At 42.8% G+C, this 14,590-nt stretch overlaps 1 protein-coding gene across 50 annotated transcripts in view; it reads left to right on the top strand.

Annotated features, from left to right (window-relative positions):
• Window positions 1-14,590, top strand: part of Dscam1 (Down syndrome cell adhesion molecule 1) — a 69,392-nt gene that overhangs the window by 43,139 nt on the left and 11,663 nt on the right. For 27 of the 50 annotated variants that reach the window (XM_072909795.1, XM_072909760.1, XM_072909779.1 and 24 more), the window contains 5 exons: window positions 2,491-2,811; window positions 13,313-13,432; window positions 13,521-13,694; window positions 13,782-14,078; window positions 14,165-14,526. In XM_072909795.1, the coding sequence (XP_072765896.1) occupies window positions 2,491-2,811; window positions 13,313-13,432; window positions 13,521-13,694; window positions 13,782-14,078; window positions 14,165-14,526 (1,274 nt within the window). Of the gene's footprint in view, window position 1; window positions 296-578; window positions 870-2,490; window positions 2,812-3,245; window positions 3,531-3,803; window positions 4,095-4,332; window positions 4,621-4,959; window positions 5,251-5,677; window positions 5,969-6,241; window positions 6,533-7,097; window positions 7,392-7,801; window positions 8,096-8,451; window positions 8,743-9,296; window positions 9,585-13,312; window positions 13,433-13,520; window positions 13,695-13,781; window positions 14,079-14,164; window positions 14,527-14,590 lie in introns of all 50 variants that reach the window. The other 23 variants (XM_072909770.1, XM_072909791.1, XM_072909784.1 and 20 more) reach the window with 13 other exon arrangements.

Below are 14,590 nucleotides of genomic sequence, written 5' to 3'. Positions count from 1 at the left end.
GTCGGGCCGCAGCTTCTACCCATTGCTTTCAATGCCGAGATCGCTAATTGGGGAGATTCCGTGTCCGTGCCCTGCTCGATTTTAAAGGGCGACATGCCTATGGATATATCGTGGGCGTTTAACGGTATACCGATCGACACGTCGAAAGATACGGGTATCACAATCACCAGAATCAGCAAGCACTTAAGCACCCTCAGCATCGACGGCGTCTCGGCACGCCACGCCGGAGAATACGCCTGCTCCGCGTCAAATTTGGCCGGTTCTGTCAGTCGATCGACAACTTTGACCGTTAATGGTACGATTCTAATCCCCGTTGCACGGTTTCCATTATATACAATAGATTTTATACATAATTATTGTCACACACCTCAAATATCTCCATCGAATAATCCACCATCCTTGCCGAAAAATCTCTCGACGAAACAGATATATATTCCACCGCCATACCAACCTTATCTACTGGTTCACGTTGTTTGAGTCGAAATGCGAGAAATGCCTCCGAGTTACGATTATTCTTGAAACATCGCGAATCGATAGTTATTCTTTCTTGCCCCGTTTCTCCCAGTCGCTCTTTCCAGTTGCCCCGCAAATACTGCCTTTCGCTTTCGGGGATGAACCGGCCAGCTGGGGCGAGTTGGTCTCAGTCACCTGTTCCGTCACGAAAGGTGATCAGCCCATCGAAATTACTTGGGCCTTTAATGGAACATCGGTTGACAGTCGCGACTCCGACGTCGTGATAGCCAGCACGAATCGAAAGAACAGCGTCTTAACTATCGAATCGGTCGCGGCCAGACACGCCGGTGATTATACTTGTACTGCGTCAAATCGCGTTGGTGCCACGACACACACGGCTCATCTAGCTGTAAACGGTATATATAATCGATTTTCATGAAAGAAGTGAATGTTCGCCCATTTCTATCATGCATCGTCTTCCTCGTCTTCCTAATATATCGTTCAAGCATATATCATTGAGCTGGTCACTAAAGATCTATAGACACGCGGCTATGCAAATTTTCTTTTACATCAACATTTACACAATTTCTTTAATTAATCATCATTATTTCCTGTTATGAATATTACTAATAATTTAATAATTCTAAAACTCTTTCTCTCTCTCTCTCTCTCTCTCTCTCTCTCTCTCTCTCTCTCTCTCTCTCTCTCTCTCTCTCTCTCTCTCTCTCTGTCTCTCTCTCTTTAACTTAATAATTCTAAAAATTTTGAATTTAAAATTTAGAATTATTATGTATGTATGTATATAAATATATATTATAAATTGAAAATTTTCTTACAGTTAACATAACAAGAAGAGAGAGAAATAACAATGTTTACGTTAATATAGAATTGTAGAATTATTAAATTAGTTGTAATAGGACATAATAATGTTATTAATTATAAATTTATATATACATATTATAATATTATTTATATATAATTATATATTTATATAACTAATAACATTATTGTTTTCTATTATAAATAATCTAATAATTCCGCAATTCTATATTCTGATATAAACATTTGTATTTTTTCTCTCTTTTCGTTATATTAAAAAAGTGCAAAAAAATTTTTAATTCATATATTTATATACATTTTCACACATATACAAAATATCATTATTTATCCTTTTGCCGACCATTTTCTGTCTCTTATCACACCCTTCCATCTACGCTGGGTGTCGTTCACACAGTCGCGCCACAGATCCTTCAATTTTCCTTCGGCGACGATCCTCTCAACTCCGGCGAGATGCTGTCGGTCTCTTGCACAATCGTCAAGGGCGACTTTCCCGTAAAATTGACGTGGACATTCGACGACATGCCGATCGATTCGAGTCGGCCCGATGTTAATATTGTGATCAATAAGAGGGTCAGCTTCTTGAGCATCGACAGTGTGGCGGCGAGACATGCTGGAAGATACAAATGTACTGCGACCAATGCTGCCGGATCCGACAGTCACACCGCTGTACTCTCGGTGAACGGTACCGCGCTCTCGTATATGTAAAAAATCTATTGCCTTACACCTGTACACACTTACGTTATTCTCTTGTAACTTCTTGTATATCTTCGCAGTAATATCGATTGAGTAATCACCGCTCGCGCTTACTGTCGTTGTCGAGGTGATAATCTCGTAAGATAGTATCTTGAAGTCGCGAGACTATCGCTAAAGACGACGACAGCCAGTGACAAAGGTCCATCCCGCAGTGACAGCGAAACGATGGCTCACGTTATATTATACATATATATATATATATTTTTTTTTCTTTTTACTATATTTAATTTTTCCCGTATCGCTTTATCGTTACATTGTTGTTCGATGTCCTCTATTGAAAGTAATTCTTTCTCCATTCTTCCCTCCGATTTTTCCTCTAAAAATCCACAAATAGTTTTGTGACTTGTCCAGTTTGGTTCTGAATTTGGTTCGGCCATGTTCCTTTTCCGCGAATGTTCGGAAGTTTCAACGTCTGTTTCACGAGTGTGCCCTTCGCGGTTGCAGTGGCACCGCAACTCGCGCCCTTCACCTTCGGTGATGAGGCAGCCAATGCAGGGGAGATGGCGACCGTTCAATGCGCCGTGATAAAAGGCGATCTACCTATCGACATAATCTGGTCGTTTAATGGGCGTGTGATCGACACCGCGAATGGCGCATTCGACGAGCATAATTACGACAATTCCGATATAGTGATAAGCAGGAGTAGCAAACGGATCAGCCAACTGACGATTGAATCGGTAGCCGCAAGACACGCGGGCGAGTATTCGTGCACTGCGAGCAACACGGCCGGAACCGCTACCCACTCTTCGGTTCTGTCGGTGAACGGTACGCTTGTTCAGTTTGAATCAATGACGGTTGGGTGGTTGGTTGGACGCACGAAACACACACCTACGGGCTACGCTTCTTTTATAGCGCTTCGTGGCACCATCAGGAAAAATTGCGTGTGTATGGCAATGCGCCGCAGCTTTGAGATGTAGCTGATAACAATCGCGTTATCACTAGTTGAATTAAACTAGTTGCCTTAAAAAATATCAATGATATACATATATACACATATGCCAATTACATTATATATTCTTTTGTTAGAATTTCTATATTTGAATGCTTTTTAAGCAAGTTGCATCTCGAACAAAAAAAATCGTAAAAGTCTTGGGAGGTTGAAATTCCTACAATCTATAATTTTCAAGCTTATTTTTTCAAGCTTCTTTGTCTCACTTATCCCACTTTCGGTTCGGTATCAAATGACATTTCTGTGACAGTACCACCGCGTATCGCTCCTTTCGAAATGGCCGACAAAGCGGTGAATTGGGGCGATTCCGTATCGGTGGTTTGCACAGTAGTCAACGGGGACTCCCCGTTAGAAATCACGTGGGCATTGAATGGAATGCCTATCGAAGAGAATCATCGAATATCTGTGACCACAACCAAGAGGAACAGCCTGCTGTCAATAGATTCTGCGAGTCCGAGTCACGCAGGCACTTACACTTGCGTTGCCTCCAACGCTGCTGGTGCAACCACTTATTCCGCGGAATTGACAGTTAACGGTATCTACAATAATCGTTAGAAAAGAATGTCGGTCTTGCTCTGAAAAATTCCTCAGTTTCTATCTTCCTTTCCCTTTCCATCCCGATTAAAAGGCGAGGATGCGATCGAACGTCTAATGGAAAGATAAACGTCAATTATTCCGATATATTTCTTTTTTCTTCAATTCTCTGGCTTGGTCGCGTCGAGATAGTTGAACTTTCAAGAAGATTGACGATTTGCTTACAAGAAAAATAAAAAAAGAGGGGAAAACAAACAAAGAAAACTCGTTGCAGTCGCACCGCAAATCGCACCGTTTGAAATCGCCGAGGAACCAGCAAACTGGGGTGATTCTATTTCCGTGGTGTGCGCCATTCTCAAGGGTGACTTACCGATCGAGATCATGTGGGCGTTGAACGGCGAGCCGATCCGGCCAGATCGTTCGGATATTAATATCTTGGCGACGACACGGAAGAATAGCATCCTCAGCATCGAGTCCGTCGCCGCGAGACACGCAGGAGTATATACGTGTTCAGCGTCGAATAAAGCCGGAGCGACCAGTCATTCAACGACTTTAGCTGTGAACGGTACATCTTGTCCGAGATATTTCCTGTGCGTTTACACTTGAACCTCCACATTCCGTCATCGCCCGTCATTATCCGTTATTATCCATTTCCTCTGAAATTATCGGTGGTCAATCGCGGTCTTCAAGGCGCTGTCAGATCGTAAAGGCGTGCTATTGTATTCATGCCGATGGTACCGACGAATCAACGATTCATAATAGATTAATCGTATATTATACGATCAATCATTTGTCCACTTTAGTTGCTCCGGAAATAGCGCCATTCGTGCTTAGTGAGAAACCAGCGAATTGGGGAGAAACAGTGACGGCAACATGTACTATCCTGAAGGGAGATCAGCCAATACAGATCGAATGGGCGCTCAATGGTCAGCCGATCTCTCACGATTTTTCTGATATAACGATCGTCACCAGCAAACGCGTCAGCTTGCTCACGATCGACGCCGTTACGGCTAGCCACGCCGGAGAATACACTTGTGTAGCTAGTAACGCTGCCGGTGGAACGAGCTATTCCGCTTCCTTAGCCGTCAATGGTACAGAACGATGTTCTTCGAAACTCTCATTATCATTCTCTGGTGCATGCATGAGTCATTCTCTCATGTAGCTTGACGCTAACACTATTCACTTATCACATACTTACTCCCAAAGATATCCCATCACGTTCCTTCACGTTTAACGAAAGTGACAGGCTAAGTTAATGACGTTACAAGATGGAAATTCAAATATATATTACATTTTACAATCTATTAAGATTCTATTGAATTTAGAAATAAAATAGGAATTTTATACGTAAATTCGAAGAAAATTGTCGTATTTAAAGTTCTTGCTGAAATTAAAGTAAAATAAAATTATAATTAAAAATACTTCTGTAGTTGCCCCCGAAATCATGCCGTTTGTGATCGGCGAGGAACCGGCGAATTGGGGTGACACCATTACGGTAACTTGCACGGTGTTGAAGGGCGATCACCCAATCCAAATCGAGTGGGCACTCAACGGCGAGCCAATTTCTCGAGATCATTCTGACATATCGATAGTCAGTACCGGCAAGCGCGTCAGTCTGCTTACGATCGATGCCGTGACGGCACGTCATGCTGGAGAATATACCTGCACGGCTAGCAACGTTGCTGGTGGAACGAGTTATTCCACATCACTTGCCGTGAACGGTATAAAGTCTTCCCACGTCTTGTGTTTCGCGTAGATTTTCTCACTTTTCCCTATCGTGCATGTGCAAAGCGGTTTATCTCACTCCCACCATTTTCTTCAATTTCCCTTTTCCATGCAAAAAAAGTTTTCCTTTTCCGTGTAAAAAAGAAAGAATTTATAGAAAAATCTCGTGTGTGTCAATATTTTTTTTAAATTTCAGCGACGTTAGGAACAAAAATAAAAAATGCTATTTGCGTGGTAAAAAAATAATTTTACTCGAACAGAGGGATTGTGATGCTTTATTATATATAAATATAAATATATATATATTTTTATTTTATATATACATATATATACTTAATGAAAAAGTTTCTAATGTATTATGTTATATAATTTAGATTTAACGGTTGTGGAAATCGGCTGATATTTGTTATCATAATATTATAGTTGCGCCACATATAGGGCCTTTCACGATTAGTGATGGACCGGCGAATTCGGGCGACATGGTTTCCGTGACGTGTTCTATTACAAAAGGCGATTCTCCCATAAAGATCACTTGGAAGCTTAATGGACATACGATTAATCCGCACGATTCGGATATCACGATTACGAAGATTAATAAACATATGAGCGCTCTCAGCATTGAATCCGTGGCTGCGAGACACGCGGGCGAGTATACGTGTGTAGCTACGAACAAGGCCGGCAACGTCAGCCATTCGACAACCCTCGCCGTCAACGGTACCTACTTATCTCCAGCAGCACACCTGCACGTCAGCTAAACGTCATATAGCACTTGCTTAATCCATCACTGCGATTTATAATTCATCGTAAACCACCCCTCATCATCGCATTGTCTCATAATACGATACCTTTGCTCCTGATCGCCGCAATTACTGCCGACGACCGATTTCGCGAGGACCGCGAGCAACGTAATTCGCGAAGGGGAGTTTCATCGACGTGTCGTAGCTAACTGTCGAGCTTTTATTTCTCACGCGCGATTCGCGATCGCAGTTGCTCCGCAGATCTTCCCGTTCACGTTCGGCGACGAGCCGGTGAACTCGGGCGAGGCAATCTCCGCGACCTGCTCCATCCTCAAGGGGGACTTCCCGATGGACATTGCCTGGGCTTTCAACGGCGAGCCGATATCCGCCGAGAGCGCAGATCAGTTCTCTATAACGAAGGGCAAGCGTCTCAGCGTCCTGTCGATCGATGCTGTCGCGGCCAGACACGCCGGCGAGTACACTTGCACCGCGTCGAACAAAGCCGGAGCTTCCAGTCATACAGCCGCTCTAGCTGTAAACGGTAACACGCGCGCATGCATACACATGCGATATCTCGTCTCGCGACTATTCTTTCTCCGCCGGCCATAGAAGACAAAACGTTCCTCCTTTTCATCATCCCCTTCAACTTCCTCACTCATCTTCTCAACAATCTTTTACGCCTTGTCGAGTACGGGGGACGATGAGGACGCGTCTGTCTGTCGTCTGGCTTCTCATCACGTATATTCACTGTGACTGCGGAAATTTTGCAGCTCGCTATCTCCCATAAAACGATAACGATACTACCAACATTTACATTTCATTACATTTTTCCTATCTTTCTCAAAGTCGAAGTTTTTTTATTTTTTATCACTTACATATATACATATGACAAACGCGTGCAGCGAAATCAAATAAGTACAGCAATAAAAAAAATATATTTACAGGAGCGTGAAACAATAATGAAACATTAATTCACATAAATTGGAAAATTTTCCAAGGAACAGCATTTTTTGATTTTTTCGCGTACTAGATGTTGGCACGACAGGTATTCGAATCAGAGGTGTCTGTGAATAGATTTGACACGTCTTGGAAAATCTCGTTTTCAGTCGCTCCGCAGATTGCGTCGTTCTCGATCAGCGACGAGCCCGCGAATTGGGGCGAGGCGGTCTCGGCGGTCTGCACGATCGTGAAGGGCGACCTGCCGATCGAGGTATCGTGGGCGCTGAACGGCGAACCTATCACCAAAGAAAATTATGCAGATATATCTATTTCAAGTACTGGCAAGCGAATCAGTGTACTGGCTATCGAGGCTGTGAGCCCGAGACACGCCGGGGAATATACTTGCACGGTGTCGAACGCCGCCGGAGCGACAAGCTACTCCGCTACTCTGATCGTAAATGGTACAGCACTGCATGAAGTAAAATGCCTCGCTGAGATCGAGAAATTGAGCCCACTAATCTGCCTGCAAGCATACTTATTGTTAGATGAAATCGTATTCCTTTCCACGCGTTAATGACAATAACATCGGTACTCCTTTAAAATCGATATAACTATCCCATCGAGTGAGGTATAATTGGCAATTGATCACGTACGAATATAATTACGAATAATTAAACAAAATGCATATTTAAAAAAATTGAAGAAATCAATCGATTAATCGATCATCTAGAAAAATTGATTATGAAGGCAAAGTACGTTTGCTCGATAAAATATATAAATATATGTGTATTTTATGATTCTTGCCGATCGAGGAATTTATATAATCGTTTATGTACGATATAGTGATCGTTTTTTTACGATTATTTTTTAGTCGCTCCACAGATCGCTCCATTTTCCATCAGCGAAGAACCTGCTAATTGGGGCGAGCAAGTTTCTGCGATGTGTAGTATTTTGAAGGGCGATCTACCGATTGAAATACGATGGAGTTTAAATGGCGAACTTATTACGCGTCTCAATCATCCCGATATAACAATTACAAATACCGGAAAAAAGACATCTGTTCTGACTATTGAATCCGTTACTGCCCGTCATGCTGGCGAATATAGCTGCGTCGCGAGCAACCTGGTCGGATCCGTCAGCCGTTCTGCCATTTTATCGGTCAATGGTACTAAAAAATCGCATGTTAAGACGTATAGTATCATCGTCAGCACTTTATCCCGTAATACTTCAAAAATTCTATCCTTCCTAATAAAAAATTGCTAACGCTATCGTTGATAACAAGATCTATCCTTGAAGATCCATATAAAAAATATAATTACTTTCAATTTTAATTACTTTCCCCTTGCTACGTCTATTCGTATTCACGCCATTTCGAAGAAAGAAATTGTTCGTTCGTCATTCTTCTGGATTCTGGACGCCAAATATTTAAAAGTGTCTACTCATCGGACTTTGCAAGTAAAAATATATATGTCGTTTTCCTATTTTCTTCGAATCTTGCTTTATCTTGCGTTCGTATCGCAGTCTCTCCACAGATAGCACCGATCTCTTTCGGCGAGGAGCCCGTTAACGCCGGGGACTTGGTATCGGTGCAGTGCGTTGTGACTAAAGGCGATTCTCCTCTGGAGATCACTTGGACCTTCGACGGCCGTCCTATACAATCTTATCACAGCGACGTGATTGTGTCCGATAGCGGAAAGCGCGTCAAACAACTGACCATTGAATCGGTAGCTGCGCGACACGCTGGAGAGTATACCTGCGTTGCTTCAAACGCGGCTGGATCAATTTCTCATTCAGTCACCTTGGACGTGAATGGTACACCTTTCGACAAATCTATGCTCGCGATTCGCATTTGTATATTTAGCCATCTTTTTCTTCCGAAAATAATCCTTTCCGTCCTTTAATTATTTGTTTCATAATTTCTCTCTATCAATCTTGCTTTAATTTTATATTCCTATTTCACGTCGTTATTTTTCTCTAAGTTTCTCTGCAATCCGTTTCCTCGCTTGTCATATTCATAGCACGGCGTGTGTCTATGTTCTCTAGAGTTCGCTATTATTTAGCAACGTACGAATGTTATTATTGGACGTGACATTTCTCAGACACTCTCCTTTTATATATGTATTCTCTTTATTAATTTTCTTGTTGATTAGCATCGCGAAACATATAGCGCCAGAAATACAATACGAAAAAAAAAAACGACACATTCCATAATACAAATCGCAAAACAGGGGGGAGCAAGAAGAAACGAAGAAAGAAGTGAAGAGGAGTTTCCATCTTCTATTCTCTAAATCGCGGTTTCATCGTTCAACGTTGATTTAGTCTGTGACTCTTTCTCTCCTCTTCTGATCTCTTTTTCTTTCTTCCAGTCATTCCGAAATTATTGCCATTCGCTTTCGGCGAGGAGCCGCTTAACTCGGGTCAAGTAGTAACGGTACCGTGCGCAGTGGTCGAGGGCGATCCACCCTTGAAGCTTCGTTGGACCTTAAACGGTCATGCGATCTCGCCGCACTCTGGAATCTCGATCGTGGATCTAGGCGGACGTGGCGCAATACTGAGCATAGGATCCGTCCAGGCGACCCACGCTGGAACGTACACGTGTGTCGCGGAAAACCTTGCCGGCAGGCACGAGCTCTCGGCCGATCTCATTGTGAACGGTGCATACTGATTAGCAAGGATCTACTCGATATTTCCTTGAGCCTTGCAAATCCGCCTATATCTGGTTTTCATTTTCACCTCTCCTTTCTTATCCATTATCCTAGATCACCGCTTCTCCTGTAGAGATATTTTATCGAAATCGTTTTCCGCTCAAATATCCGTCGCGTTCTTATCGATTAATCCCGTAAAATGAAGATTAATCGCGATTTTTGCGGACGCGATCAGGCACGAGAGCAGGCTGTTACAGGGATTGAGCTAATCGCGCCAGAGACCGTGCGATACACATCCGCCTTGATAAGCGAAAATATTCATTTTCGCTCGCGTGTCTTTCTCTTTTTCTCTCTCTCTCTCTCTCTCTCTCTTTCTCTCTTTTTCTCTCGGTATTATTGCTTGTTGTCTCTAGTCTCTGTCCGTTCTCTATTTCTCGGCAGTCGCTCCATATCTGCAGCCGTTCGCGTTTGACGAAACCAACTCCGGCGATCTGATAATCGTCCATTGCGCGGTCGTGAAGGGGGACACGCCGATTTCGCTCAAGTGGTTGTTCAAGGGCCGCCACTTAGAAGTAAGCGACGAAGTGGGTATCACCCCGGTGGGGGATAGAGTCTCGGCCCTGACGATATCCGCTGTCAAGGGAGAGCACGCCGGAGAGTATGCTTGCGTCGCCGATAATCCAGCGGGCAGTGCACGGCACAGTGCCCATCTCAAAGTGAACGGTACAGAGAAAGCGTAAACACACGATCACAAAAGCATCCAGTATAAAACAGAAAAAAAAAAGATTTAAAAAATATATAAAGTATATACATATATTTTCTTTAACATAAAGCGAAACCGCGCGGCATGATGATGGTGTTTAACGGGCGTACGCGTAGTGAGAGTACTACCGTTTTGTATGCGTGTTACTATTTGAGCGGAAAGCAGTGGTACGTTTACCTTTTTATTCGGTTGTAGATTTATATTTATATATATAAATACATATATATATATATATATTTATCCAATATCTCAGTAGTTTTTTTCGATATGTTAGATTTGTTACCCTTGCTGCCGCTTTCATACACGTCGTAAAATTTCCAATCTGTCCGCCCTGACTGTTGCGATGATATTATTACGAGATATGTGTTGTCTGGAAGTCTTGCATTGCTCGGCGCATACTGTTTCCTTTTGTCTATAGAGAATTGTCTTCCTTGTAACGAGATTAAATCGTTTAACTGGTTCGCATAGGCGTACGTAGTTTGTGCCCACGATCGTTGGAATTGAGTACAAACGGTCGATATTACGAGACAAGCCGTGTCTCCCGTTCTTTCCCGGCCCAGAACTGTCTCTCACTCTCTGTCATTCCGTATCCCTTCTCTCATCTCGATTACTCGATTACTCGATTACCGAAATAATACCGCATTAGTCAAATCTGTCAGAGTTAATCTCGATTATTTCGTATAATTAGTTTAGTATCATCGATTATTTACGAATGTATCGCGTCATGCAGAGAAGGACGGCGCTGAAAAGAAAGAGGGAAGGCAACCTTAGATTCTTGAACGACGAGCATATTACGTACAGAGAATGAGCAGAAATAACGATGGACGCGACCATTCGACATTGAAAGACTAGAAGAAAAGGATGGTTGTAAGAGCATGGATCTACCTGCCATTCCGTTGCAGTCCTGCCACGGATCAGTCCGTTCGATTTTGGAGACCGACCGATCTTTGCCGGGCAGGCCGCTCAATTGGCATGCATGGTACCGGTCGGTGACACGCCGATCGAGATTGTCTGGACCTACAAGGGCGAATCGTTGCCGCAGTACTTGGGATACAACATCGGGAAACTTGGCCCACGGACGAGTATACTACTGATCGAGCCGGTAACACCGGATCACGACGGACGTTACGCGTGTGTCGCTAGTAATCCGTCAGGCAAGACGGTCCACGAGGCAACCTTACGAGTCCACGGTTAGGTCCAGAATAAAGAACGGAGCACTGAGAATGACACGATAATGATAATTGATAATGATGGTTAAGCAAAAGTTTTGGAATGAAAATGCAGCCGTGCGCAGATGCCGCGAAAGTATTATATGAGCGCAGGCTTGGATTGATTGGATTGCATCTTATTCATCGTTGCTGTAAAGTTGATCGTGTGTTTTTCCCTGTTGGCGAAAAGCTTTTCTGAAAATTTCCGTTGATTCGGCGCTCGTCCGAGGCCCGATTCAACTTGTACGCAGCGCGTTGCTTTCGTCGCCGTTAACGACCTTCTCGCGCGTTCTCTCTTTCTCTCTCTCTCTCTCTCTCTCTCTCTCTCTCTCTCTCTCTCTCTCACTGTCTTGCCACTTTCCTTTCATACTCTTTGTCTCTGCCTCTTTCTTGCCTTTATCTTTCTTGTCTCTATCTACATTTACTTTTATCTGTTGTAATTCTCCTCTTTACTACGTATTCGTCAGTTTTTTCAAGCGAGCCAAGATCAAACTAAAGCCCTTCGTGGTCCAAAAATCAATAGCTTATGCCGAGCCATTGGCCTTTCCTCGTTTATTTTACCCGCCTCGTTATCTTGCTCTCATCGTCAGCCGTTCTTCTGCGATTTTTTACGTTGGCTTCGATCATCCCTGCGGCGAATTAACGCGACGCTCAGGATGTATCCTCCTTTCGCACGCAAGTCTCATCGCGTTTTCTACATCCTTCACGAACGCGTTCGCCATTCCCGTAGCACAAATGACTCTAATCTAATTGCTACTTATTTGCGATCGCAGAATTGCGTAGGTCTGACACATGCGAGTTGCATATTATATTCGTCTCGTTACATTCGAGTGTCGATTTATACCTCACCGTACCCCCATCGCGCTAAAATGCGTCCTTGTTCTCTAAGATGACCGACCGACCATCCAACCAACCGCATCTCAGAATTCTCACCCCTCGATAAATTCATAGCCCTACCTCCACGAATGAATTCCCCCAACACGTTCTCTCTCCTCGCCCCCTCGCCACCTCACCACACGTCTTGCCTTGTTCATTTTGTAGACGCGTATGTAGCCTAGTAGAGAGACATTTAATATGCATGCAGTTATAATTGAACGAATATAATATTGAGTATTATTCGTAAACGCGATATAGCATGATGCACTATGCTCGAGTACAAATTTAATAGCGCTTCGTGCATGTTCGCTATTGAACTCTTTCAGAGCTGGATCCGTAATCTCTCTTTTTGCCCGCATCACGTCTCCCTTTCTTTCTGTCTCTTCATGCATTAGATACCCGTATAATCATTTCAGAATCCCGCATGCTATACTATACTCTCTATTCGCAGTAGCAGGAGCGTGTCGCGTTTTGTCCTGCACGCGACAAAACTGGTTTTTATAATTCGAGTTCTTGTCCATTTTATATAATAAGATTAAAAATATCAAAATATATGTATAACTCTTAAGCAACAATTTTATTAACTATCTTTGGACAAACGATTTTGTTATTTCACAAATTTTCCAAGTGTGCTTGTTGCCTCCACATATTTAACTTTATTCTTATTAGTATTTTATATTTTATGGAATTTAAAAGCAAAGAACGATATATTATTCATGAACATAATTGTAACGTTTAACTGTAATTATAAGAATATTATTACGATAAACAATAACTTGTTTTCTCAAAAGTAAACAACTCGAGTTTTTATAAGCGACTGGCTCCTGGATACTGTAAAATTCCATGTTGTAAAATAGTGCAACGCGACTAATCTATTTATTCTGTAACAGTACCTCCTCGTTGGATTCTGGAACCCACTGATAAGGCATTCGCTCAAGGATCTGATGCGCGAGTTGAATGCAAAGCCGACGGATTCCCCAAGCCTCAAGTCACATGGAAGAGAGCTGCTGGTAAGTGTGCATTTGCAGCCGCAGCTTGACAAATATAAAGGACTTTTCAAACGTGCATTAATTAATTAACGTTTGTTCTACTTTACAGGGGATACGCCGGGAGATTACACTGACTTGAAATTGAGTAATCCTGATATTAGTGTAGAAGATGGAACTCTGTCCATTAATAATATCCAAAAGACGAACGAAGGCTATTATCTTTGCGAGGCTGTTAACGGCATTGGATCAGGCCTGTCGGCTGTCATTCTCATTTCAGTTCAAGGTACTTTACATTCTCATCTTTTTTAACAATATTTAATATAATTACGTTTACGTTTTACATACTGTTATTATGCAATATCTTTTTTAGCTCCTCCTCAATTTGAAATTAAATTAAGAAATCAGACCGCTCGTCGTGGAGAACCGGCTGTATTGCAATGCGAAGCGCAAGGAGAGAAACCAATCGGCATCTTATGGAATATGAATAACAAAAGGCTAGACACAAAGAGCGATCCTCGTTACACTATTCGCGAAGAAATCTTAGCCAATGGAGTACTGTCCGACTTGAGCATCAAACGAACCGAGAGAAGCGACTCTGCCTTGTTTACTTGCGTAGCTACGAATGCTTTTGGCAGTGATGATACTAGCATTAACATGATTGTACAAGGTTCATTTATTTAATTATGAATAATGCAATATCAACAGATGTTCGATGAAACACTTGGATCTCACTTTTATAATTTTTTTTTATAGAGGTGCCGGAAGTTCCTTATGGTCTCAAGGTGTTGGATAAATCAGGACGTTCAGTGCAATTATCATGGGCTGCACCTTACGACGGAAACAGTCCTATCAAGCGATATGTCATTGAATACAAGATCAGCAAAGGTTCTTGGGAAACCGATATCGACAGAGTGCTCGTACCTGGCTCGCAACAGAATGTGGCTGGAGTATATAATCTAAGGCCCGCAACTACGTATCATCTTCGAATCGTCGCTGAGAATGAAATTGGCACGTCCGATCCGTCCGACATGGTCACTATTATTACCGCTGAAGAGGCACCCACGGGTCCGCCAACCTCGGTCAAGGTGGACGCTCTCGATCAGCATACGCTCAAGGTAACAATCAGAATGCGCGGTGACTACTTCAGAATGTGTAACGATATTAACAATAAATATATTT

Source organism: Anoplolepis gracilipes, chromosome 17 (assembly GCF_047496725.1).
Source record: "Anoplolepis gracilipes chromosome 17, ASM4749672v1, whole genome shotgun sequence".
Lineage (NCBI taxonomy): Eukaryota > Metazoa > Arthropoda > Insecta > Hymenoptera > Formicidae > Anoplolepis > Anoplolepis gracilipes.
Note: the sequence above shows the minus strand (reverse complement) of the source record. Positions and strands in the feature narration are given on the sequence as shown.